This window comes from Uranotaenia lowii, chromosome 2 (assembly GCF_029784155.1).
Source record: "Uranotaenia lowii strain MFRU-FL chromosome 2, ASM2978415v1, whole genome shotgun sequence".
In the NCBI taxonomy this organism is placed as follows: Eukaryota; Metazoa; Arthropoda; class Insecta; order Diptera; family Culicidae; genus Uranotaenia; species Uranotaenia lowii.
The window spans coordinates 132,781,658-132,808,281 of NC_073692.1; the positions used below are offsets into that span (position 1 = coordinate 132,781,658).

Below are 26,624 nucleotides of genomic sequence, written 5' to 3' on the forward strand. Positions count from 1 at the left end.
ATAAATTAAAAAGAGTTTTTCTGAACGTGATTGCGATTGAACTTCACCAGGAAATTTTTATTGCCGGGACGTTGGGGACTGATAAGATACCGAGTAACTCGGTTACTTGCAAATAAATACTAAATTGATTGTGCTTATCGTTTTTCGTGGTTGTTGTTATTATTTGATGTGGGATTTGATCTGTCTTATCATTCGGCTGATTGGCGTCAAACGGTTGTCTACTGGGTAGGTACTCGAATCGTCCATTAACTAACAATTAGATATTGGTGTTCGTTGATCAAGTTGTGCAAAAATGGGGTTGACTCTCAAACTTTTTTTTTCTAGTACAGGCAACATTCAACAATAGTATTGGATTAGATTTCAAATTAAAGCCCATGGAATTAAATTGCAGAACGATTTAGATTGTGTTTTTTTTTTAAGTTGACCAAACATAACACAATTTGTGGTATAGAATGTTTGCCCTTGTCAAACAACGCTTTAAAAATTCATGGTTTTCTGACATTGGTTTGTTTGACAATGACCGCGGGAATGTTTAACAAATAAAATACATCTTATTCATTCCTCTTTTTATTCTGTTGGTCTGCCAGTTGGTAGAAAAGACAGCATAAGCCGAATAATTAGAGATGGTGTTAAATCTCGCGTTTTGGCGTTTCATTTCCAAACCGAAAGAAGCTTAGCTCCAAAGTAAAAATGACGAATGGAGAAATGATACGTTTGTTCGTTTTTTCATTTTTCCACCATTCTTTCTTAACACCATCATTATCGGGAGCGATTCTCGGAGAAATGAAAGATGAATTCCGGCTCCTTTCGCATGTTAAGTTATGTGAGAAACCGGAATCGTGGAGAATGTATTATTATTATTGAAGTGTTGTGGTGCTGCAGCAGCAAACTCACCTACTTAAGTTTGTTCTGTTGATTTTTCTACCACATTCTGGAAGGTAAACAATCCTGCTCTTACGACGACGCGATGAGAAAGCGAAAGATTATGTTTCCTTTGTTTGTTATGGATTTATTTGCAGCGGAAACCTGGTCCCGCTAAGTTGCCTTGCGGTCGATGTCCTTCAAAGTGTTCGGGAAGTGTCTCACGGCTGTTCCTGAAATTTTTGCTTCTCTTCGTCTGATGAACTCACAACAAATATAATGGACTCTATCCGATACTCAACACAATTTACGGGTAATAAACAATTTGGGTTCACTCTCTAAACCCTAAACATAAACTACGACCTCTAAACTACATCTTATCTGGATCCACGATGAAACTGTATATTAGACTGAGTTGATTTGGGGTCATTTTTGAATTTTTCAAACGCTGGGGTCTTAAAAGCTTCTTTTTGGTCCAAAACTCATCCATGATTTTTTGTAGAATTTTTGAGTAACGTTCACATGAGTAAATTTGAACTTTTAGGTTTGTATGGTTTGCATTTTTGTTTCTTCTATGGAACCGAGCCAGCTAATGGATTTGGTAAGTTTCCGCTGAACAACTTTGTCGAATATCATAACTTCGTATCTATTTAGACAAAAAAGTTATTAGCTGTTTTACAGGTGTATGTCTTTTGGCATTGATAAACAATAAATTCAATTGAATTGAGGAAAAGCCAACCGATGCTGAGTTGATCATCCAGTGGGTACAACTCTATGTTGATTCTCGAAAGGGATAGGGAGATTATAGAAGATGTTCAGCGACACGAGACATGGGTAGACCTCATCAAGTTTGACCGAGGGCATATCGAGATGCTCCTCAGCTCTCCAAAACTACGGGAATTCGCAGGCTTGATCAACCGGTCGACATCATGTGCGGGATGAAGTAAAGAAAGTTCGTAAATGGTGACGCCCTTACATCTAATAAGGTCATAGTTCGCCTTACAGGATCAGTGGGTCACTACTCAAGCAACCAAAAGTCGCGTTTTTACTTAAAGATGGAACTCCGAAGTTCACATTTGGCTGAAAAAAAATGTTTTACGGGAACTTCAGGTGACTCTTGTCAGGTAAAAGTTACTCAGGAACTTCCATCGCCCTTTGAAAGGTTAAATTATCGATAACGGAATTTCTAAGCGCTTTTAATGCAACTTCTTTCGAGAAGGTCGCTAACGTTTGCTCACCACTTTCTATCGCACATTCATTCACTTCATCTAACAATCTTCATTGCAACCTACAGAGCAGTGGTTCAATTCTCTAGGCGTAAGCAGCTTTTGTAATCAAAACAATATAATTAATATCAATGAGATAGACCTTGATAGACCGGCAACCTAGTAATCTCTCATCTGGTTGTCAGAGCAAACTGTCAACCGGATTTTTTTTCGGCGCGTAGAAGTTCTCTTAGGAGCTGAGAAGCATTCTCTACAGCCACCTAAACGAACTTGAAAGTAGCTTTAAGTACTTAAATTTTGGGCTGAGTAGCATCCTCTTCAGGCACAAATGAGAGCTGATTAAGCTACTATGGAACCTTTTTAAGGGAATTCTTGCTTGGGTAATCAACTGCGATAACTGAAAACAGCTAAAAACGTACTCTTCGAAACTTCATCTACACAAAAGAAGATGATCGCAAGCTGAACTCGGCATACAAAAAAAGCAGTAAGCGTTGATACCAGAGCTATCTCAACCAGCTACAGCGCAATTTTAAGACCAAGATCATTCTGGAAGTACATAAAAAATCAGAGGAAGAAATCCCGGCTTTTGTCCCAAATGTTTTTGAACGGCTACATAGTGAAAACCGATGCCGAAATATGCAATCTTTTTACACACCTGGGTTCATTTCCTCAGAGCAACTGGATATGGGTGTAGGAAATATCTCATCTCTAGATTCTTCCTTAAAGCTCAAAAATTCATCTTCTACGGGTCCGGACATGATACCAGCTATCTTCTTGAAACGTTTCATACAACATTTGCTGACTCCCATCAGACATATGTTTCGTACTTGGCAATCTTTCCCTCGCTTTGGAAAAAAGCTTACATGTTCCCTGTTCACAAAAAAGGAGATAAGAGAGATGTAAAGAACTACCGCGGAATATCAGCTCTGTGTTCCATAGCCAAACTGTTCGAATTTGTTGTTCTGGATCCGATTTTCTCGTTCTCATAGCAATACGTTTCCAACGATCAGAACGGATTTCTGCGGCAACGATCCACGAGAGCAAATTTGCTGACTTTCACATCGTTCGTGTAAGATAGCTTTACCATAACGTCCCAAACTGACGACATCTATACTGATCTGTCTGCTGCTTTCGATAAAGTAAATCACGATATTACAATCGCTGAACTCGAACGCTTTGGATGCTGTGGATCCCTACTGGACTGGTGTCGAAGCTATTTGAAGGGACGAAAGTTATCAGTGCAAGCGGGGAATTACTTTTTAAGACCATTCTCTGCTTGTTCAGGCGTGCCCCAGGGAAGCCACTTGGGACCAATCATTTTTGTCATCTATTTTAACGATGTACTCACTCTCTTAGATGGCCCAAAACTTGCGTATGCCGATGATCTTAAACTTTTCCGCACCCAAATTATATCGATTTCTTGCAAAGGCAGTTCAACACCTTCCCTCACTGGTGTGACACCAACTGGCTGCCTCTGAACCGCAGAAAATGTGTGGTCATTTCATTTTCTCGCAAGCGGAACCCTCTTCACGCACTCTCGGGAACGAAACCATCACCCGCGTTAACCATATTTATCAACTATCTGGGTGTTATCCTAGACCATCGGCTGGAGTTTAAGACTCATACGAATTACATCGTTGATAAAGCTTCTAGTAGTCTTGGCTTCATATTTCGCGTTACAAAAGAGTTTAAAGATGTGTACTGCCTAAAGAGCCTGTATTGTAGCATAGTGCGCTCCACTCTCGAATAGAGGCTATCCAGCGGCGCTTCATGCGGTATGTCCCGCTTGAACTTGTTACAGGATTGACTCTCCCATGCTGCTGAAGGCTGTTTCCCTCAGTGTGCGACCCCGAGGATTAAGGAACCAAAATCGGCAGCTCTATGTTCCCATCAGGCTGAACTTATTGGAACTTTGAGAACTTTCAACCTTCACTTTGCCGAGTACTTCGACTTCGACGTTCCGACGTTTAGTGGGTATTTGCCTTCAGTAAAAAATCCTTTAGTCCCAAGGAATCCCCTGTGAAGAAGGTCATGTCTTATCCACGCAGCTCCCCGTATACTTCCTTTCGTTGGAGTTAGCCACAATGCACGGGACTTACACTCGATGTCACCAATTTGGTGGATGAGGCCTTAACTTTGTAATTTCACACGCTGTATCAGACACACCTTATACTTACGGGTCATTACGCCCTGGAAAATCGCGATGTGGCCAGTGCTGTGAGTCCAGGATGAAATCGGCATACAACGGGCAAAAGTGTCATCCTCGAGTATTTTCGAATAGAGGTCGAAACTTAAGTCGCTAGGGAAAAGGTCTAGCCTTGAGTCGTTGAGAGGATTCGTCTCTGAGTAACGCCTGTGAGTTAATATATGCGAATAGGGCCTCCTACTTTCGATGGAATGCTTAATCGCAGTTCTAAAAAAGGTCAATGGTCAAAGATCTCAGGTGGAATATAGGGAGTTAAATGCCCATTGTATCCGTGAACCCTGAAGTACAAACTGAAATGATACGGTCGTTTGCCATAACTTGAAATACACTTTCACACTTTTATTTGTATACCAAGTAGACCCATAATCGGCTTCATGAATTGTACGTTAAGGACCTATCGTATGACTAAAAGTCCGAATTGTGCGGAGAGTCTTAAGATCTCTTCTGGATGATTTTATACAGGTCTACCAGCTTTACTAAAATCACTCCTGTTTCGACCTAGTGTCTTAGATGCTGCCAGTCGGACACGCAGCATATTACTGTGGAATAAAGACCCTTCAGTAGAGCCTGTAACTCATTGCCTTCTGAGCTATTCGGTCGAGCCTGTAACTCATTACCTGCCGAGTTATTCGGGTAATTTTAAGGGCTTCCAAGCTACTAACACCGCATCAATGTTCGGGATTTCAGTTGGGCTCTATTTTTAAGGTTCAAATTGTCAAAACTATTGATGTCCCCAGACTATCATTTCGGGGACCATCAGTTTGTTCTTTTGAATCCCAGGTTCAGATCCACATCTACAATAGTCGGGAGAGACAAGAACGCCCATAGAAGAGGTTGCGAAAATCCAATGCCTATTTAGCAAATCTCTGTGCCGAAAATGCGCTGAAAGGTGTACTGTGCAAAAATGATATGATTGGGAAATCACTACTAAAGACTATAGACCCGAGTTCCCAAGTAAAATGATACATGCAGTGATCATTTAAGGGAAACAAGAAAAACATTTTATGGAATTTTTATCCTATTGGATAATTCAACCAAAAAAAAATTATAGTGAGAATCGAACTCACTCCAACTTCTCGGCTTGTCAGTCCGATGTCTTACCAAGTGCACCATCTGAGTCGGTCAGCAAACGAAAGTTCATTGTTAAAATCTTCATGCCACCGCCGATTACCGAAAAACTCCTTTGTCTTTGATAGGAAAGGGACGAGGATAGGAGAGGAATGGGGTGGGAAGGGAAACTTGAAACTGTTTCCCATTGCCGGCCGGTTTACATACTCACGCACAGCTCAGCTTGGCTGGTGGTTTTTTGCCGTCGGTTGGAAACAAAGAATGTTTTTTTTTAAATGCCAGTTTACATTCGACAATATCTTTGCTGGCTGATTGCTGTTCCTGCTTTATCTTGTGATAGGATATGGGATTTGTTTTTTATTCATTTATTTATTTACTATTGATAGATCCTAGGCTTCAGCCTTTTATCTTTAATGGTGTTTACAATATATTTATGGAAAAACTAACTTAAGTCTATTTTTGATTTGTTCTCTGGACATATTCAGTTTTATAACGTTAGCATGTGCATTGTAGAGCGCCATCATTCTGTATATTGGTTCATTGCAAGCATAGTTTTGAATTCGGTTAGGGAGCTGGAACGGTCGTATGCTGCGTAGACTGCTACGTCCTTCGTTAGGAGAAATCTGTGACATCAAATACGGTGAAAAATATTTTCCACAGGTCAAATCCTTTAAAAACAACATGTCGATTGATTTTCTGCGATTTTCTAGTGATTCCAAGCCAACCAGCATACACAAAGCTCGATATCCTGGCATATCTTCTTGCCAGCCAAGGTTTCTCAAGGCGTACCTTAGAAATCGTTTTTGAGCTCTTTCGATTCTATTCTTATGAACATTGTAGTATGGCTGCCACACAATACTGACATATTCGATAGTGGTTCGGATAAGTCCAACATAAATCGAGACGATAGTATAAGGATTGTCCAACTCGTGACAAATCCTGCTAACCATGCCGTACATGGAATTGGCTTTGGCAACGACTTGTTCGATATGTTTCGAAAAACTAAGTTTTGCATCCAACTCTACGCCTAGATCTTTCACTGAGAATTTTCTTGTTACGGAACAGTTGTTATCAAGACAATAATCGTGCACTATGTTGCTCATCTTCCTTGAAAAGGTGATCACGCTGCATTTCGAGGCATTGATTTTCAAACCAAAATGGCTGCAATACTCAGAAAATTTGTTAAGCGCATTCTGTAGAACCATACAATCCTTGGGATACCGAACAGGAAGGAACATTTTCAAATCATCCGCATAGATCAGCACAAACACGTCACGCAGCACTTCGGGGAACTCGTTCATTACAGTTATAAAAAGTAGGGGTCCCAAGTGACTCCCTTGAGGTACGCCGCTGTTGACCAGGAATACGCTGGATCTCGCGTTCCCAAGTTTTACAAACTGAACTCTTTCCATCAGGTACGAACGTATCCATTGTAGACTAACACCGGTGATTCCATTTTTGCGCAGCACTGACAGAAGAGCTTTAATATCGATAACGTCAAAAGCTTTAGACATGTCTGTATATATGACATCAACTTGCGAACCCTGCGTCATCCATTGAGAAGTTCGGGAAACAAATTCTGCTAAATTCGTCACAGTAGATCGCTTTTTTAAAAATCCATGCTGAACATCTGCCATTTTTCTTTCTAGCCATGGGTACATCTGGTCGTAAATTATGCTCTCGAACATTTTTGGTATGGCAGAAAGAATTGCTACCCCTCGATAGTTTTCAGCGGGCAATTTTGAACCATTCTTGTGAATCGGCAAAATGTGTGAGATCTTCCATAGTTTGCTAAACAAACCATCACGAATGGAAGCTGAGAATAGCAATTGTAGAGGCTTTTCAATAGCGCCCACGCACTTTTTAAGAAATGAATTTGGAATACCATCAGGTCCACTTTTATTTGGTTTCTTTTTGACATATGCAATGCGGTTGTGCTGGGAGGACAATGCCAGTTATGAGAAAGCTTGTGAATGCCGATCCGGCATAAAATCTAATACCAATAATTCCTCCTCCAAGAAAGTTCATTATTAGAGTAGAGTCTGATTTGTAGGGGAAGGTGTAATTTTACCGGCTCCGGAATATCAGACGGAATGGCTGGAAAAGATGTTCCTTAAATTGTTTTTTCCACTCCTGTAAATAGGACGGAATGACTGGAAAAGCGCTGCGCACTGGTTCAAAGGCTGTTACTAAAATTGTTTTGAGACTGTTTTGACTCCGGTTAATAATACTGGATAAGCATACCATTTTAAAGCTTATTTTCAGATAGTTTCGGTTCCTTTTCATTGGGTGTAGTAGGAAATGGCATTCAGTTAGAAACTCTCAATATCACATTGGAGGTCGCAATTTAAATCGACCTTTCTCCATCCACAACCGAACTGTTCCGACCCATTTGATGAGGTTAAAATGGCGAAACCTAAAAGCCCGGAACATTTAAGGTAATTTTAAATGAAAAAATTACATCAAAAATTCATACCGAACCGAAAATAACACGTCGCCATCTCACGTGTGTCGTCGCTGCTAATTCCATTACTGTGATAATTTATGGATCGCCACGACTTTCCGCGATACTGGAGAAGCAAAAAAAGCATCAATGCCTCATGCTGCTGTTGTTGCTATTCCATCATCGATTCGGAACGGACGGACATATTCGTCATCTGTGGCCGCATTCTCCCCATCATCACCGGGGACGGACATTGAAGAGATTCATAATTTTCTTTTCTTTTTTCTCAATCTTTCCATATGTGCCGACGCGAATCGGCTTCAATGACAGTGCGAGACCTCCGGCTAGACGGAGTGAGACCCTGCAACAGGTCCCCGGCCAAAAATAAAAAAAATGCCAACCGGTAGAAAATCGGATACCAATCAAAGAGCGAGCCATATTTGCGGTTGCAATAAATGGGCAAAATTGGAGATGGTTGATGTGTGTAAAAGTGTGGAAGAAATGTCTGACTGGCGGTCTCTCCGGTAGCCGAGGGGCGCTTGCATGTTCCGTGTATCGTGATCCACCGGCAATGATGATTGGAAAATGGTAGTAGTTCAGTTCGTGTGTGTTATTTTCCTCCCCATTATTAAGTATTACTTACACCTGCAGCAGCTTGAGAGGCTTGAAATTGAACCGACCAAATGGTGGCTGGCGGTGGTGTTTCGTGATTGAATGCATTTCCTTGGAAAACTGATTCATAACGCGGTGATCTTTAAATCATTTACACCTGAGCGCTACTTTGCCGCTGAATTAGAGAAGAAATGTCTTCAATCTAATTTGGTGGGTGGGCGACATGACATTTTCCGGTAGAAAAGGGTATTAAAAGCTAATTTGTTCGGTAATGGTTTTTGTTATGATAACAATGTTATCTAATGTATTCATGGATTGGGAAAAGTGGCTCATGACATTTAATGATGGGACATTTTTCCTATTATTTTAATGGTAAAAGGAATATAATAGTCAATTCCACAAGATATGTTCCGTTCAAGAAACATTTCAATAAGTTGCAGAATTCAATAAGTTTCGTTTTTTAACATTTGAAAAATAGAACAGGTTGGCAACAACGGATTTCCATTACACCAGTGTTTAACAAAACTATCTGAAAATGATCATCAATGTAGTTAATTTTCATCCTACCTTATACTCTTCTTCGTGATCAAATGATAGCTTTCCTTCAAATAAGGAATTTCCAGGAGTTTTCTACTCAGAAATAATCTATTTCCTTTTAATGCCTTTCCGACCAGAAGAGAAAAACAATATTCAATCAAGATGAGATATTTTGATATTCATTTTTTTTTTATCAAAATGAGTAATAAGAACTAATATATATTACTCTTTATTAGTATTGTATCAAGATTATAACTCAATCAGATAGGATATAGACAACCCGGAAAGACAACCCAAAATAAAATATTGCATATAAGCTTTCATGTAATGTTTGGCCTTGCACTTAAGTACTTGTATGCCATATTGCATTGCCTCCTGCCCTTCACTTAAAAACTTATACAATGTTTCAAACTTGCACAAATCTAGAAAAGTTTGGATATCACACCAGGAGATTCGAACCTCGCCCTTTCGGTTAAAAGGCGCCCCGCTACCACAGAACCATAAGCGTTGAAATGAAGCCTTCAAAATTTTAATAAATGCTTTCTGAGCAGACAAATGAAGGTAGGAAAAATAACTATTTGTACCACATTGAGGTATAAATGAAGTATTTTTAAACAGCAAAAATACAGATTCTGATAACAAAGCTATAACTATCTTTAAAAAGTTATAAATTCCTCGTTGAACCAGGTTCGAATAATAGTTGTTGATTTGCTCTTCTGATCGGGCTGACAACTTGAAACTCGGGGTAACTTCAATTTCATAAAACGAACTGAAAGGTTCTTGGAATTAAAATATTATTTGAAAAGGACCATCAACAAATGAAAGTATCTCAAGAAACGCTCTGTTTGTCCCATCTTCAATTCTATAAAAAAAAATGATAGCTTTATATCTTACTAGTCTGTTTATCGATTTTTACAAAATAAATAAAAAATTGAAATTCAAGAACGGACTCAACAACGCCCGACATTTTATATCGTAGTCAATCGATCGATAGACAGAAGCTAAAAGTACGCAATTTTATATTAGCTTTCACGCTTTCAAAAAGCCAATTTATTGAAAAAGATTTATTCATAAAAGTAGATTTATTTAATGCGTGCAGAATTTCATCAACCTTCTTGAAACCTTAAAATGATTCTTAACACTAAACGTACCGGAGGCGGTCAAATGACGGTTTTTAAACTTTAAACGATGATTACGCCTTATACAATTGTTTTTTCGCAAATTTAACGACAGGACTATTTTTGTTTTTGAAATGCAAGTATTTTTGCGTTTTTAAATTTTTTTTAAGTGTTACGGTTTTCGAATAACGTATGTGGTATACCTATTCATACCGCGAGCGGTCAAATGACGGCAAACACCGTTTTCGCTAAAACTCCCTTGTTTCTCAACCGATTTCTACCAAATTTAAAGTTTTGAAAAGCTTATAATTCGACTCAAGTATGTTTCTCAGACAATTTTCAGCTACAATCAATAACTTTAAAGTTATTTACAGTACAAGAAAAATTTTATGAAAAAACATGCTTCAGGAAAAAGGTTGTAAATCAGTTATTAGGTGCTCGAAAAAAATTTCACTTAGTGCCTGAGAAAGCTGAAGTTAGAAGCTATATGTTGCATATATGGAAATTTTTTTTGAAAATTTTCCAAGATCATGGCCACAAAAAATGTAAAAAAGTTGTGTAAAACCCGTACTTTTCAATCAATCAACCGCCAAAGCTGTTCCTGTTACAGTAGAAAATTGTGAAAAAGTGAATTGAAAAGTAGACGTAATTTGTCACATTTTGGCATCTTTACATTTTTTGAAATACGAAGTACATAATTTATGACGACTTTTCAAAGGTAGCTGTTTTTCGAACTTTTTATCAATTTGGATTTTCTAAGACAATTCCTACACCTAAACTCAGCTTTGCACTGGATTTAGAGTACGTTAACGTAAGGTTTAGGCAATAAAACTATATGCAAAAGAAAGCTTATTTCATACCGGTTCTAGTGGTGTAACTGTATTGGCGATGCAATGCTTGGCAAAAATATGATAAATAAAACAGTGAACTAGTTTCTGAATTTTGAGAAGTCAGCACAAATTCTTGCTTGGCAGACGGGCGCAGTGGGTGGTAATATCTCAAAGCTATTTTGCACACGAAGATGGGTGAAAGGAAACGAAAAAACAAACGAGCATTCGCTCAAATTTTCTGGTTTTACTTTCAGAAATATATTTATTATATTATTGTCAAGCATCGCACCGCCAATGTAGTTACGTCACTAGAACCGGTATGAAATTTTCTTTCTTTTGCATATAATTTTTTTGCCTAAACTATACGTTAACGTACTCAAAATCCAGTGCAAAGCTGCATTTGGGTGTAGGGATTGTCTCAGAAAATCCAGATTCATAAAAAGTTCGCAAAACAACTACCTTTGAAAAACCGTCAAAAATTATGTATTTAGTATTTCAAAAATCTAAAGATGCCAAAATGTGACAAATTACGTCTACTTTTCAATTCACTTTTTCAAAATTTTCTACTGTAACAGGAACAGCTTTGGCAGTTGATTGATTGAAAAGTACGGGTTTTACACAACTTTTTTACATTTTTTGTGGCCATGATCTTAGAAAATTTTTAAAAAAAATTTCCATATGTGCAACATATAGCTTCTAACTTCAGCTTTCTCAGGCACTAAGTGAAATTTTTTTCGAGCACCTAATAACTGATTTACAACCTTTGTCCTGAAGCATGTTTTTTCATAAAATTTTTCTTGTACTGTAAATAACTTTAAAGTTATTGATTGTAGCTGAAAATTGTCTGAGAAACATACTTGAGTCGAATTATAAGCTTTTCAAAACTTTAAAATTGGTAGAAATCGGTTGAGAAACAAGGGAGTTTTAGCGAAAACGGTGTTTGCCGTCATTTGACGGCTCGCGGTATGAATAGGTATATACAAATTGTCGGTATGTTTAGTGTTAAACAAATATTTTAAGGAGATTTTTTTTACAATTTCAGTTCCACGAAGTTATAATTGTTTTGTTTTGTTTTGGGTATTAAGCTAAACAACACTTCACTCACTTCAGTCTCTGGTCAAATCCAACGACTGATTTGAATTCTTCAAATATAAATTACGTAATATATATAAGTATTATTTTGGGCCTCAAACATGTGGCTTCGACCTCAACGGACACATAACACTTTTAAAATATTTAATTCAGAACTCGAATAATGTTATAATACTAAAAAAAAACCTGGTTGATGTGTTCGTTTCTCGATGTCTAAAGCTTGTTGAAATTTAGTCGGAGCCAGATCAATTCTCCGAGGCCCCCCAATATTTTTTATTATACACCGTCCAGAACTAAATTTTCTTAGCTGCTAGTTAAGTAGAACCTATTACACTTTAAGTTTTCAAAAAGGGCTTATAAGTGCATAGAAGCTCTTTTGGAGGAAACACGTTTTAAAAAGTGTCATGTTTCCATATATTTAAAAAAAAATCCAATTTTTATGATTTTTTAACACGCATGAAGATCGCACCAGATATCCTCCCAGATTATCTTAGTTATGACGGATTTCACGCTAAATCGACACGAAGTTGGCATGACCCTCTCCGAATTTAATGAAACTTTGTAGGCATAAAGATCTTACCTATTAAAGCAACTTGGCATAGTATTTCCAAAAATTATCTAGACTAACATTTGAAAAGAGCCAAACTTTTCAGGCAAAAATTTTATAAACATTTTTAGCTCGAAAATTACAATTCCTACACAAATGTGATTCATGCGAGAGTTTTGGAAAAATGATCGAATTTCTATAAATAAATAATGATTTTTTTAAATCCTACACTGAGAAAAATGCATTTTTAAAAAAATGCCATCTCAGAATTTGATGACATTTTTTACTAAGCCGTGTAAGGCCTAGTAGTAAGGGCTACAAGTCGTTCAACTTGTGTATATTTAAGTGTAAAAAGTTTTTCTAACAAAAGCTTTTACATGATGTTGTTTTTGAAAATCATTTAATTTGTTTCTTCAGGGCAGATTTACAACCTTTAATTCAAAAATTTCTCCGTTGAATCGATTGCACTGATTTCGAAAAAAAATAAGGGGCTTCGATAGCATTAACTGATGGTAAAAGTGAGTGGAAATCCTAAACTGAAAAAAAGCAAACTAAAAACTTATAGTCGATTTATAAAAAATGCCATCTCAGCATTCGATGAATTTGGTGTAGTATAATGTGGTCTACAACTCTTCTGAACATCGCAAAGTGAGCCCTCTTAAGTTAAACAATTTTTTCTAACAAAAACTTTTTTTTATGAAAAATTAAAAACAAATGTTTTCGCAATGTTCGCAATAATTATAGATGGGGGGAAGCTCCCTTTGATCGACCTTTAATCTTTATACTACGACCTTTGACTATTATTCTGATTCTGAAGATGACCCTAAAATTTTTAATTTATTAGATAAGTAAACAAAATAAAGTATTACTATTATTGTTATTATTAGAAATAAAATGTTTGTGTAAACACAAAGCATCTGGTAATTTTTATTGAGACTTAGTCACACGCTCCATAAACGTCGATCAAACGGAGACCCTGTTTTTCGTGTTTTATTTAAAAAAAACATTAAAAAGTTAGTTTTTGTTAGAAAAACTTTTTTCCTCCAGAAGAGTATTCACGATCACAAAAAATAATAATCATTCATCATCGAATTCTGAGATAGCCGTTTTCTTTTAAATCGTCTTAAAACTTTTAATTTGTTTTATTTTCAGTGTAGGATTTCAACTTACTTTTACCATCAATTATTACAATCGAATCTTTTAAATCAGTACAATTAATTCAACGAAGTAGTTTTTAAATTTAAGGTTTGAAATCCACACTGAAAATATAAATTACATCATTTTTAAAAAAATCATGAAAAAGTATTTGTTAGAAAAACTTTTTACCCTTAAATATGTACAAATTGCAATGTATGGACGACTTGTATACATTTTTACTACCTTTCTTAGAAAAAAAAATCATCAAATTCTGTGTTGGCGTTTTTTTGGAAATAGAGTTTTAGTTTTTAAAATGCATTTTTCTCAGTGTAGAATTTAAAAATATTTTTTGACAATATTTTTTTTCTTCAAATTTAATTATTTCTCTAAAACTCTTTCGTAGACCACATTTGTGTAGGAATTTTAATTTTGGAGCTAAACATATTCATAAAAAATGGCCTGAAAAGTTTGGCCCTTTTCAAACGTTAGTCTAGATTTTTTGGGGAAAACTTAATATGCCAAGTGCCTTAAATGCGTGAGGACTACACGGACACACGAAGTTCCATTCAATTCTGAGAGGGTCATGCCAGATACTATGTCGAGTTGGCGTGAAATCCGTCCTATGATGATTTGAATGACAAAAGTAGAATCATGCTGAGAAAAGGCATTTCGGCTTACTGTAAACTGGTTTTGTCATCATAAATTAGAATTAAAATCATATGTAGGTCCATAATAAATAAATTGAACAGTAGTTGACCAAGGTTGCCGAAGTCACAGAAAAATCTGTAATTTTACAGAATTTGAGCAAATTTTCATCACAGAATCTGTGTCACAGAACACAGAATTTGGAAATATTCACAGATTTCACAGAATTTTCAAATTTTGAATGGATTTCCAAAATTATTTTTTTTAAGCCAGTATAAAATTTAGATTTCTTACTTTGAATTATATTAAAATGATAAGATTGGAAATGTTAATTGATTTTTCCCAACTAAAATGTGAAAAAGACCCAATCCATCATGAATTTTCAATGTAATTAAAGAAAATAGCGTCGCATAAAACCATCACAGAATTTTTGGGTAAAATCACAGAAAGTTTCAGAAAGCTTTTTTTTCAGCAACTTTGTAGTGGACCCAGGAGAAAACAGCAAAATTTCGAGATCTCTTATATGTGAAACGGACACAATTTTATCTCGAAGTTATGACGTTATGGCTCGAGTCAATTTACCAACCTAGTTGGAATCCAATTTCAACGAATTTATCGATCAGGAAACATACATAGCACAAATTTTGAAACGTGGATCACACAGATTAATAGATCGACTGTGCTCATTATATTTTTTGTTTTTCTATACATTGGAAAACTTGCGTAACTTTCTTGAAGGCTTCCTAATTGAAAAAGAGAGTGTGACAATGTCAAAACATAAAAGATACTTAATCATTTTTTCGTGAAAATGATTTCGCAACACTTCTTCATAAGAGATTGAAGGGTCATGAAATGTTCAGTCATTAGAGTTGATTTTTAGAATAAACTATCTGTTACATAAATTTTAGATTTACTCATCATCAAGAATAAAATTCTTGAAGCGACCTGAAGGAAAGCAAGAAATAGCTTGAAGCTCGTATCACATCTAATGAAATCCTAACATTTTTTTCAGATTGAAATGTTCTTCAAACTTATTCATGATTTCTTTCTTTTTCTTACGAGATTTTAAACCTTAAGCCCTTAAGGTTTATTCATTATCCAGAAAAACTCTATTTTTTAACCGTCTCTAAATCACGTGAAGAAAAAACTTCGAGAACAATTTCAAAACAGTTTCATAGTCAAGCTGCTCGACTGCAACTTCTTCTTATGTGTTTACAACCGAAATAATGCTTTGAATGGTAAAAGTCCCAGTTCGTTTAGCGTCTGGCAAACAGCAAAGGTAAAGCAAATCTACTACAACAGCAAAAATTGCTGCAAAAGGTCGCAAATTTTAGTAAAAAAAAAAAAAGACTGAGGTGGTGTATGCCATCACAAATTCGGTATGCGGCTTATTTGCCTGCATTTATTGGTTCCTCCTCTATCGCGTGCCGGCTCTGTTTGACTTTTCTTGGAGTGCCACTATGATGAGTGCCGTCCATAACCTACGGAATGTTTCAGTTCATTTATGTTGTCTACACGATTAACGTGATCTATCAGGATTTTTTTTTAATTTGAATTTTTAGAACGTAATTTATGCCCACCTTAAGACCAGAAGGTACACACTCGTTGAAGGTTGAAAATGTAAGAAATTTTTGCACACGTGTGTGTCGATCTTCGTCGTCTGCGAATTGGCCATTGCACATTCAAACGCTGCTTATTCTTCGCAAATCAGAAAGGTGTGTGTCTAGTTCAGCTAGATTCGATTGTCTGACTGAACTTGATCTGAAAGATGCACTTCATCATGCCACGAAGAGGCCGCAGAGATGCGACTCACTATGACTTGCAAATCGGAATACCTCCATCTTCCGATGTCGGTGGCTCCGGTATAAATTATCCTAATTATATTTAACGATCACTAAACATGACCGTTTGATTAGACCCTCATGACGGGATGGGAAGACCTGTTTTGTACCGGGTGTATCTATCTTCATCTTGATATGGGTACCTGACACATAATAAACGTTTTCCGTTTTCCGATTTGATCGAAAGAATTAAACCTTTCGTTGCTAGGTGGTCCAAGAAGGTACCTGAAGGTCGAAGTCACCACACCGTGGGCATGAATAGAGATAACATGGGTAATTTTTCAGGAAGTAACACATCATCGATGGAGCCGGTTGGACCAATTCCAGATCCACGATCAATGTACGATGGGAGAAAGTTTATTGGGCCAGTAAATCTTGTTGTGGGCTTAAAGTTTTGGGTCGGTGCGGAAGTTTCGTTGTCAAAACAGTAAGGTGACGAATTGGGCTATTTGGAGTAATGATATAGCGATAATCTAAACCCGAGAGTTTCTCAGACTTATAAATAGGATTTTTGGACGAAGCCCGGCATCGAAAAAAGTAGATTACTCGAGCCTTGATTAAAATTGACGTTTTCTAAACCATGAAACTTTTAAGAGTGTTTCACATCGTTTTCTGAAAATGTTACTGTGATTTGTGGAAAACATAGTAACTGTGAAAATAAGAGGAAATTCGAACTCAATCGGACCGTCTAAAACTATGTTTACACATCTGCCAGATAGTAGCCACGTGACAGGTGTTAACACGTTTATTCACAGAATAAGCAAAAACAGCTAAAACCTAGCTAGCTAGCATTCATTACTTTATCACTACACTATGGTAGGCTTGCCAGATACTGTCAGAAAAAAGTGGGACACGGCCGAAAAAAACAAGACATTTAAGAAAATCTTAGAAAAGCTTAATTGTATTGCCAAACTTATACGTACCATCCCACACAGGGGAAAACGATGTTTTTTTGTTGCTAGATACAGGTGTTTGAAAACAGCTATTTTTTCTAAGTTTTTCCAATCTAACTCGTTTCAGTCTGAATATTTTTATAAAGTGTGTTCGGCAAAACTGTTCAATTTTCGGTGACTCAAAACTCTTTCAAACATACTTTGCTTGAATTAGCTCGGCCTGAAAAGATATAGTTAAAAAACTGAAAATTTTGAAAAAAAAATATTTTTTTATTTGGAACCCTTCTAACTTTTTTGAGTTAGCTTCTACGAAGTTGACGTCTTCAACTAAATTGCTACATTTTTTACAATCTAAAAACTTGTCGAATACATAATTTCTTCTTAAATTAAAATTACAAAAAATAATTTTTCTATCTCACTGCTAGGTGATTGAATCATTTTTTTCAAAAGCTCATTTTAAAGTGCTTTAAATGTAGGTAAAATGTCTCGAAGATACAATGGGTCTAAAACGCTCCGTTTTGGCGTAAACAATTTTGATCACCTTTCTACATCGTTTTCCCCTGTGTGATCCGCCAAAGTTGTTCATAAAACAGTCCTACACTAAGATTTTTTTAACGCTAATTTTGCTCATTTTTTCTTACATGACTTCTTAACTCTAATCGAAATGCAAAAAATTAGATGAAATATTTGTCATAGTTTAAGCTTTATGAAAACCCGTTTTTAAAAGAAATCGGTCGAAGGTAACCAAAGTTATTGATGAAAAACTGGGGTTTCATGTTTCTCCTGAAGAATGTCTCAAAATCCAATACAAAATTTAGGCTCGTTGAGCGTTGATCCGATTTGGCAAAAATTTGCCTTGAGATCTTGTACTAGGACTAGGATCAATATTAATTAGCCTGCAGCGCATAACATTTCACAGGGTTTGAATTTCCTATAAAAAATTGTGGCAGTCCACTGCAGCCAAGATTTACCAAATTCACACAAATTTTGAAAGAAGTTTCAGTAATGGACATATTTTTTACATTTTTAATTAAGAGTGAGGTAATATCCGTTAATTTTTTAAATTCATTTTCGTTTCGAAACTTCAAAGGCATTCTTGAACTGATCTTTCCAGTTAAGATTTCTTAATTATTTGTCACGAAAGCCTTTATTAAAAAGGCTTCAAAAACACACTATTACAATTTATAGTGGTCAAACCACAGATTTTTTCCCAGTATTCTATGCTTTAGCAAACATGTATCAGTTTATTTGTGACACTTTACCAACGTTTTGGCATTCGTGAGAAAACATTGATGAATAATCTACAATGTATTGAATTCAATTCTTTATTCTATTGGACGCACATTACTGAAGAGTCACTTGTGACATAATATAAGATACAAAATTTTCCAGATGCATAAAATTCTGAAGACACGTTCGCTTGTTGTAATAAATTTTGAACGTTCTAAATTTGAAATGGTAACCAGTTATCAGGAGAATTGAAGATTCAAATTTTTGGCTAAATTAATTTCAGTTGAATTTAACCTCAGACTTCTGGATTTTGGAAAAAAATAGCTTGATCTGGGAAAATGTCGTAAAAAAGCTTGATTATTTTAGGAAAATTTATTTCCCTTAACTTTTTTTTTATTTCAAAAGCTTTTCTTTGCTGAAGAAATAATAAATATTCTGCTTATGTTATTATGTTCAACTCATTAACTTTAACATCATGCAAAGTTTTCAATTAAGTTTGTCTGTGATTTAAGCATGATGTAGATTTGAAATTTTCTTGATCCAATATTTGCCTGCGTATTAAAATTGATATAAAATCTCACCACGTTAGAAGAGTTGACGTTCTAGAAAAAAAAATCCATGTACTTAATGTAAAGGTGCCAGAATTTTCCCGAACGTGTCCAGGGCTGGGCAATCCGAGCTATTTTATCTAAGAATCTGGTGAAATCCGGATATTTGATTACCAAATTTCCATCCCAAAATCCAGGCAATATTCGGTCAAATTTTGTCAAAACTTAGGAATTTTACAACAAAAATTAAGACTAAAATCACTTTAATTTTTTTCCATCAGAACACATCATCAGATTTCAAATCGTGTTTTAGGCTTCCAAAAAAAAAACAATTTAAATTATTTTGATGAAGTTTGCTCAAAAATTTTCGTATTTGGTCGCAAAAATACAAATATATAATGACTAATCTGAGTACTTTTGTTTGATTTTGCAAATAAAGTAAATAAATCCGGGCAATTTTCAACGAAATCTAGGCAACCGGGTCGGACCAGACTTTCCCAATTTTGTTTCAAACATCTGGGTAAGTCCGAGTAAAACCGGGTAATGTGGCATGATATTTTTGTAAAAAATCTCAAATGTGACATTAATTATGAAATTCGCAAATTTTACAAAAATGACTAAATAGACAAAATTGAAGGATTTTGCAAAATTGCCTAAATAAACCAAATTGCCAAAGTTGTCAAAATTGACAACATTTGCAAGATGATTGAATTGACAAATTAGACAAATTTAACTAAATGGACAAAATTAACAAAACGGACAAAATTGCAATTTTGACAAAAATAAGAAAATTGCAAATTTGACAAATTTTACCTAATTGACAAAATTAACAACATTGACGAAGTTGAAAAGGATTGAAAAATTGACAAAATTGACAGAAATGACAAAATTTACAAAATTGACAAAATCAACATCAGTGACAATATTGACAAAAATAACAAAAAAGACGAAAACGACTAAAATGATTAATATGGCAAAAGTGATAAAAATGACAAAATTTGGCAAAAGTAACAAAAAGGACAAAAAAAAGAAATGACAAAATTGCCAAAAATAAAAAAAATTAACAAAATTTGTTTAATTGACAAATTTGGCGTTTTTTTATCAAATTTGACATTTTTTATCAAAATTGATTGAATCATAAAATCTTGTTAAAACAAGATTAATAGAGTTGACATAATTGACAAAATTGATAAATTGACAAAGTAGATAAAACAGACAAATTTTAAAAAAATATAAAATTTCAAAATTAACAAAATTTGCAAATTTGCCAAATGGACAAAATTTTCATTGTTGGCTCAAAGTACAGAATTGATGATTTTGACAAAATTTACCGTATTTGCAAAATTGACAAAATTGTCAAAATGGATGGTCAAAATAAACAAATTCAGAATCAGTTTTTAACATTCCTTTAGTTTTGTTGGTTTATCAGTTATCAGGGATTGATTTTTCTGAGATCTGATTAATTTTTAACAAAAAATGGTAAAAACGTTTTAGAAAAAAAACTGCCATAACGTTATAAAATAATCTTTTTGAAATTGTTGAATTATCTCAAACCATTTCGAAAATTTTCCAAACATTGTTCATTTTCTGCAGCAAGTTTGTGATTGATCCAGATTAAAAAATTTGTTAGAATTTCCGAATCTGAAAAAATAACAGCGATTTTCCAAAAACTACTTGTTTGAAAGAAATAAATAAATTTTATTTTTGCAATTTTCCTGTATGTTTTCTTCGATATCTCACACACACATTAAAACATCGTTAAAAAATACCATGGATTAATTGCTTTTAATATCTACAGTATTTTGTGTGAATATATGAATAAAAAAAAATCCATGCGTTTTCAAGATATATAGACTTTAGTTAGTGCTGTTCAAAACAACACTATGCTTTAAAAGGTTAAATATTCGTTTTCGAATCGATGATGATTTTTGATCAATTTATGAAAAGTGCAATGATAACTAAATTATTATCAGCCTTGTGCCTTCAATATTTACAACAAAGTTAGGAATCCTTTTTTTATCAGTTTTTTATTGCTCATTCTAGAAATAATACTTCCCAACTTATACTTTGTCAGTATAAGCTTTCAAAGATGAATTGAACATGTAGTGTCATAAATATGTATACAGTTATTACTGTTATCATAAAAAATGAACCTTTATTACGATAACAGCAAGAATTTTAATTTAAAAAAATGATTTCATCACTGACTTTGATCACTGGCTATCTTGAAACAAAATTGAATATTTTCTACTTTTTATCTAATTTAATAAATTGTGTTTTAAATAATTTTTTCTGGTGTTGAAATGGATTTTTTTTAATATTATTTAGCCGTTTCACGTTGTTTTGTTAGCTGTTTTTTGGTGCAATTTTCTGTGTTTTTTTTAAATGAATGTTAATTTGTTTCCGAATCGAGAATTCACATTTCAAATCGTGATTAAATATTTTATCAAATCCAATATATTTCCGCGGGATTTTTGAATCATCCTTTTAATTGAAAATTAAGACATCAAATAGTAATTAAGATGATTAATAATTTGGTTTAACAAATTGCTATGACAGTTCGGATCGCTGCCGGATTTAATTTCTTTTTCAATCTGCTGCACTGATTGTTTTGTCTGAAGCTTCAAATACTGATCGTATTCAAATTATTTCTTATTTTTTCGAGTTTTTGTGGTAGTCTTGAGTAGGATAAGGATTTGAGAAATCATTTTCGTTATTAATTATGCACATTTGCTATATTTATTATTTCTAGCTAAATTTAAATTTCGAAAATTTTCATTGACAATGAACTATTCTAAGCCATTTTAAAACTGCGTTACTAAAAGTCATAGAAATTGATACTTTAAAAACAGTTAAAAATGGATGATGCAATTTAAAAAAGAGTTTCTCATTTTGGAAGGTGGATGGAGAATTTCATTCCTTCTCATAGACCCCATAGAGAATTTCTCGAAGGAACTCAGCAAATATTAAATTGACCACCGTATTGTTATAAGTATAAACGTTTTTAATTTTCGGTCGAAAATGTTTGGGAGGGATTCCATAACTTATTATTGCCATAGCGGTGCTCTTTGGATATTTTTTTTTAAGTTGGCAATGTTTTTGTTAAATAACGGAGATTTTTTTAAACCAAGGGATTTTACTTTATTTTTTACATTATGAACTTTTTTTGAAAATTATCGAAATGTGGCTTTTCTGTTATTGATGTGGTTATCCTACCATAAATTGCTTCTTCCTTGCGGAGAATATTTTTGGAATAAATGATTGTATGTCAAATGAGTTCTTAGCATTGAAACCTGTAGTATTTAATTCAGTTTATAATAAAAAAAAATGCATGATCTTATTTCCGATCATTAAATGAGACCAATATCATAACGAATTTTTTTCAAAAACGATTAAATGTCACTGAATGCTGTGAATGAAGGTGTATAAAGCTTAGTTCTTTTAGAAATGGGACACTTTCATTTGCTAATAGCTCGTTAACTAGTTATTGAATATTGAAAATTTTGACAGCATTTTGTTGCCTGTAAAAAGTACTATTCGCCCTATTTTTTTCAAAATTTAAAATTTACGCGTTTTTGAGATATGTACGATGCAAGAGAAAAAGAAAAAAATAATTTTGCACAGTTTCCTTGAAAATACGTCATTATCAAATTGATAGCTGACAACACCGTTGATTATTCAAAGAATTACTGAGTTTTTGTGGTGGATAAGTATGCAAACACTGTCAATAATGTCCACAAAGTTAAAATCAAGCATTGGAGAGAAGCACATGATCGGCAACAACGGTTAAGGATCATCAAGGAAGTCAAGTCTCATACCAGCATTTTTAATTTTCAATAAACGAAAAACTTAGGGTAGATCGCTGAAATGTCCAAAACAATTTTCTCCGATAAGCTGAAAGTGTTGCCTAGTGATGACTCATTGAAATCCAACCTCAAACAACCATTTTTTGATAGTTCCAAAACTCTTAAGCTGTAAAACCGGTACCGAAAAAAAAACGTTCAAAAATGTGGTCAAAAATAATATAATTTGATCATTTCGAAACAACTGTATCCACTAAAATGCTTCCAGTTTCCAGTTTCCAGAGAAGTATTGGACCAAAAAGTATCAGAAATTGAAGAAGGAGGGTGAAGCTACCTAAAATATAGATTTTACGAAGTATAAGTTGGAGAAACTGATCAATACCATGGCTGAAAAAAGTGTGCGCCGGCCAATGGGAGATACCAAGAATAAAGTAGAAATTTCTTTAGCAAAAAACGGTAAATATTTTTTTTTCAAATTTTTTCATGAAAGATAATAACATTACCTTCTTTTTCTTCATAGAAAGTATTTCGTTCAAACGAATGGTTTTTTAGATACAGGCATTCGTAACTGTCCCATTTCTAAAAGAACTAAGCTTTAATATACACTATACGTATATTGAAGAATATGTTGAACAACTTTCAGCTTAGACTTTAAAGGAAACAATCCTTATTATTCCAAGCAATCGCAAAATTCCTTTCAATTTGACCTACCGTTATTGAATTAAAAGCAATTTTCGATTGCTTGGATTAAGTAAAATATTCAACCAAGTAGGCTCTCAACACATATGAAAGTGACAATCCTAATAGTTTCCTCATGAACCAATAAAAAGAGATGTTTTTTTTTCTTCGATTAAATATATCAATTGGTAGTTGTAAATTACCATCTGTAAAGGAAAACTACTTGTCATAATTTTATTTCTTTAGAAATAAAAACAACTTTTTCTTGCTAATTTTCTAAAAACACGGTAAAAAAACAAATCAATTTTTTACTGAGCTCAATTAATCGTTTGAAGACATCGAAAAAGCACACGCTCAAATTGATATCAGCTGCTTGCGTTTTTGGCACAATCGACAGCAAATAATTACAGCCAATTTCTTCCATTCAGTGCCTCGATCAGCAAGAAAAGAAACCAAACCCGGTTTGTGATGTTCTGAAGATCATCAACCTAGAGAAGAGAAAAAAGTGCAGAAAATTAACGAAGCAAAAGTGAACCAAACCAAGAAAAAAAAATTGCAACAGTATGCCTTCAATGGAGGCAGCTGTAGCAAGTGAACCTACAATTTGGACGAACAGTTAATGAGCTATCACCGTAAACATCGGTTCTGAGGTAGCAGCAGTTGTTGATAAGCATGCGACTGCATTTTTTCGACCGATTCGAGAAACCGGTAGTATGGTGTACTAATTATTATCACCGTCGTCGTTCAGCATGTGAAGAAGTGTTGCTTGACCCGTTCTAGCAAAGGTTAAGTAAGGAAAAGAGAAAAGTTGTGTCCCAAAGATTGTAATTTGAATTTGTGGTAGTGATAGTGTCTGTCCAAAGCATGACGTCGACAACAACGGCCAATGGTCCGATTGTTTCGTCGAAAATCAACCAAGCAAAAACTGACAGTAATGAAGGGTCCAGAGAATATTCTTCCTTGGGATTTGATACAACAGACTTTGTTGCATCAAGGAAGACTGAAATAGATAGCGACGATGAATACAACACCCTTTTCACCAGGAAGCTATCGCTGGATAGTCAACTCAACAGCACTGCCATTTTCACCGGATCCTGCCCATCGCCCTCCTCCATGGACGACTACCGAGGAGGCTTACTCAGTCCCTCCAAGGTAGAAAGTGTTCCTAATGCGCCAACCATCTCAAAGCGTCCAAGCGGATCGAGTTTCGGCTTCGAGAATACGTTTGCAATACTCGAACAGCAACTATCAAGTAAAAAGCAAACAGCCCAGCAGATCCGAGAGTTTCTCAAGTACAACGAACTGTACAAAACGCCAGTATTTTGTGATGCATCTCCACTGTCGTCCGGTGGCGTCGGTTTACTGCGAAGTATCAGTGAACACACAGAGAATTCGTTAGATGACGCCACGGACAATGAAGACAGTGAACCACCGAGTTTCCTGGAGCTGGAACTGGAGGCGTCCAGTAGGCTACGCAAGCTTAGAGAGCGTATCGGAGGCAGCAGTCAGTCTGTCGAAAGTCAAGCGGAACAGCAGAACATAAAATCCCCTATGGTGGAAGCGCTGTATGGCATTAGTGCGGAAATTTTGGCTCGGGCAGGATCCGAACGAAAGGTGCATCCCAATCCGGAGATGTTTTTGAAGAGTGAAGCTAGTGATGTTACAGCGGCAAGTGGTAGTGGTGGTGCTGGTGATAAAGTAGTTGCTGGGGACGAAAGCGGAACCGGTCAAGCTGGAGAGTATCCGGAATATTTGTATCATGTAGCGAAGGGACCCGATGGGCGAATGTACTTGAAAGTGGTGCGCAGTTTGCTGTTGGACTCAGGTAAATTTTCCCATCATCTTCTTAATCCTCATCCGTCTTATCCGTTACAGTCCCTGGAGTGTCAATTTGACACTCCTCGCTTAAAACCGCCATGCCTTTCGTATTTCTCAATCGATTTTTTACATAATTTATAGTTTTGGAAACCTCGTAATGTAACTCAATACATATGTTTCCCAGACAATATTCAGCTATAACACTTAAGTTTTCCGTTATTCAAAGTCTAAGAAAAAAAAATCCAAAAAAACATGTTCCGAAAAAAGACTGTAGATCAGTTGCGGAGTGCTAAAAAAAATTCATTTTGTGTTCAAGATAGCTAAAGTTAGAAGTTATACGTTGCGTACAAGGATATATTTATGTTTTTTTTTAGTCTTGACCACAAAAAATGTAAAAAAAGTGTTGTAAAAACCGCACATTTCAATAAATGAATAGTCAAAATGGATTAAGTCACACCAGATAAATTTTGAAAAGAGGATTAGAAAGTTGACGTAATTTGGTGGCAGATTTTGGCATCTTTAGATTGTCAAAATACGAAACACAGAATTTCAGACAAATTTTCAAAGGTTGCATTTTCGAACTTTTTGTCGAAGGGTGTGTCGTACCAGTTGAGTATTTTGGCAAAAAACTACTACCTTTGAAAATTCGTCAAAAATTCTGTGTTTCGTATTTTGAAAATCTGAAGATGCGAAAATGTGCCAAATGAGGTCAACTTTCGAATGCTCATTTCAAAATTCATCTGGTGTGACTTAAACTATTTGACGGTTCAACTCTTGACGGCTTTCACAACATTTTTTTGCAGTTTTTGCGGTGATAACCTTTAAAAAAAATCAAAAAAAGTTTTCCTTGTGCGGCAACGTAGGGGAGATAAGAGCATAACGAGCACCCAGGGAATAATAAGCACTACTCTTTTCTACAAAAGTACGTATTTTCTTAAATAAATTTTCATGAGGATTTGTTTCGTACTTCCTATAGCATTAATTTTCCACAAAAACAGGAATTTCCTTATCATCTTTACAGAGATATTTATAAAAAAATCAGTTAGGTTCTCAAGTAACGAAAATATTATAATTTTTGAGCATCGACTTCATCGAATTGAATTCGCTGCTTGATTCCCCGGCAGAAAACGCTCATCGTTTCCTGATTAATGGTGCTTATACTGCCCCAGGGGGAGTTCTCATTATGCCCCTACAGTGGCTTGTTTTCAGCTTTTGGCAAAAAAATTTAAAATGCTTTTTTTAACGTTTTCATCTAGTTTTTCAAGTTTCAGCCCGTTAGGAAATAGGCTTTTCAAGTGTCTGAACACGAAACAATAATGTAACCTCCATATTATAGCTATTTTCTATGATTAAATAAGCGTTTTCCTTAAGGTGGCCATTATGCCCTTATTTCGTCTATAGCTTCTAACTTTAGCTTTCTTGGACATTAAGTGCATTTTTTCTAGTACTCCGTAGCTGATCTACATTTTTTTCGGAAGCATGTTTTTTGTT

General features: G+C 35.2%; 1 protein-coding gene across 2 annotated transcripts in view; it reads left to right on the top strand.

Annotated features, from left to right (window-relative positions):
* Positions 1-26,624, top strand: part of LOC129749478 (trafficking kinesin-binding protein milt-like) — a 311,591-nt gene that overhangs the window by 119,962 nt on the left and 165,005 nt on the right. Inside the window, exon 1 of one of the 2 annotated variants that reach the window (XM_055744451.1) lies at positions 23,751-25,140. The exons of the other annotated variant lie outside the window; for it this stretch is intronic. Coding sequence (XP_055600426.1) covers positions 24,180-25,140 — 961 coding nt within the window. The 5' untranslated portion in view covers positions 23,751-24,179. Of the gene's footprint in view, positions 1-23,750; positions 25,141-26,624 lie in introns of those variants that run through there. 2 annotated transcript variants of the gene reach the window in all.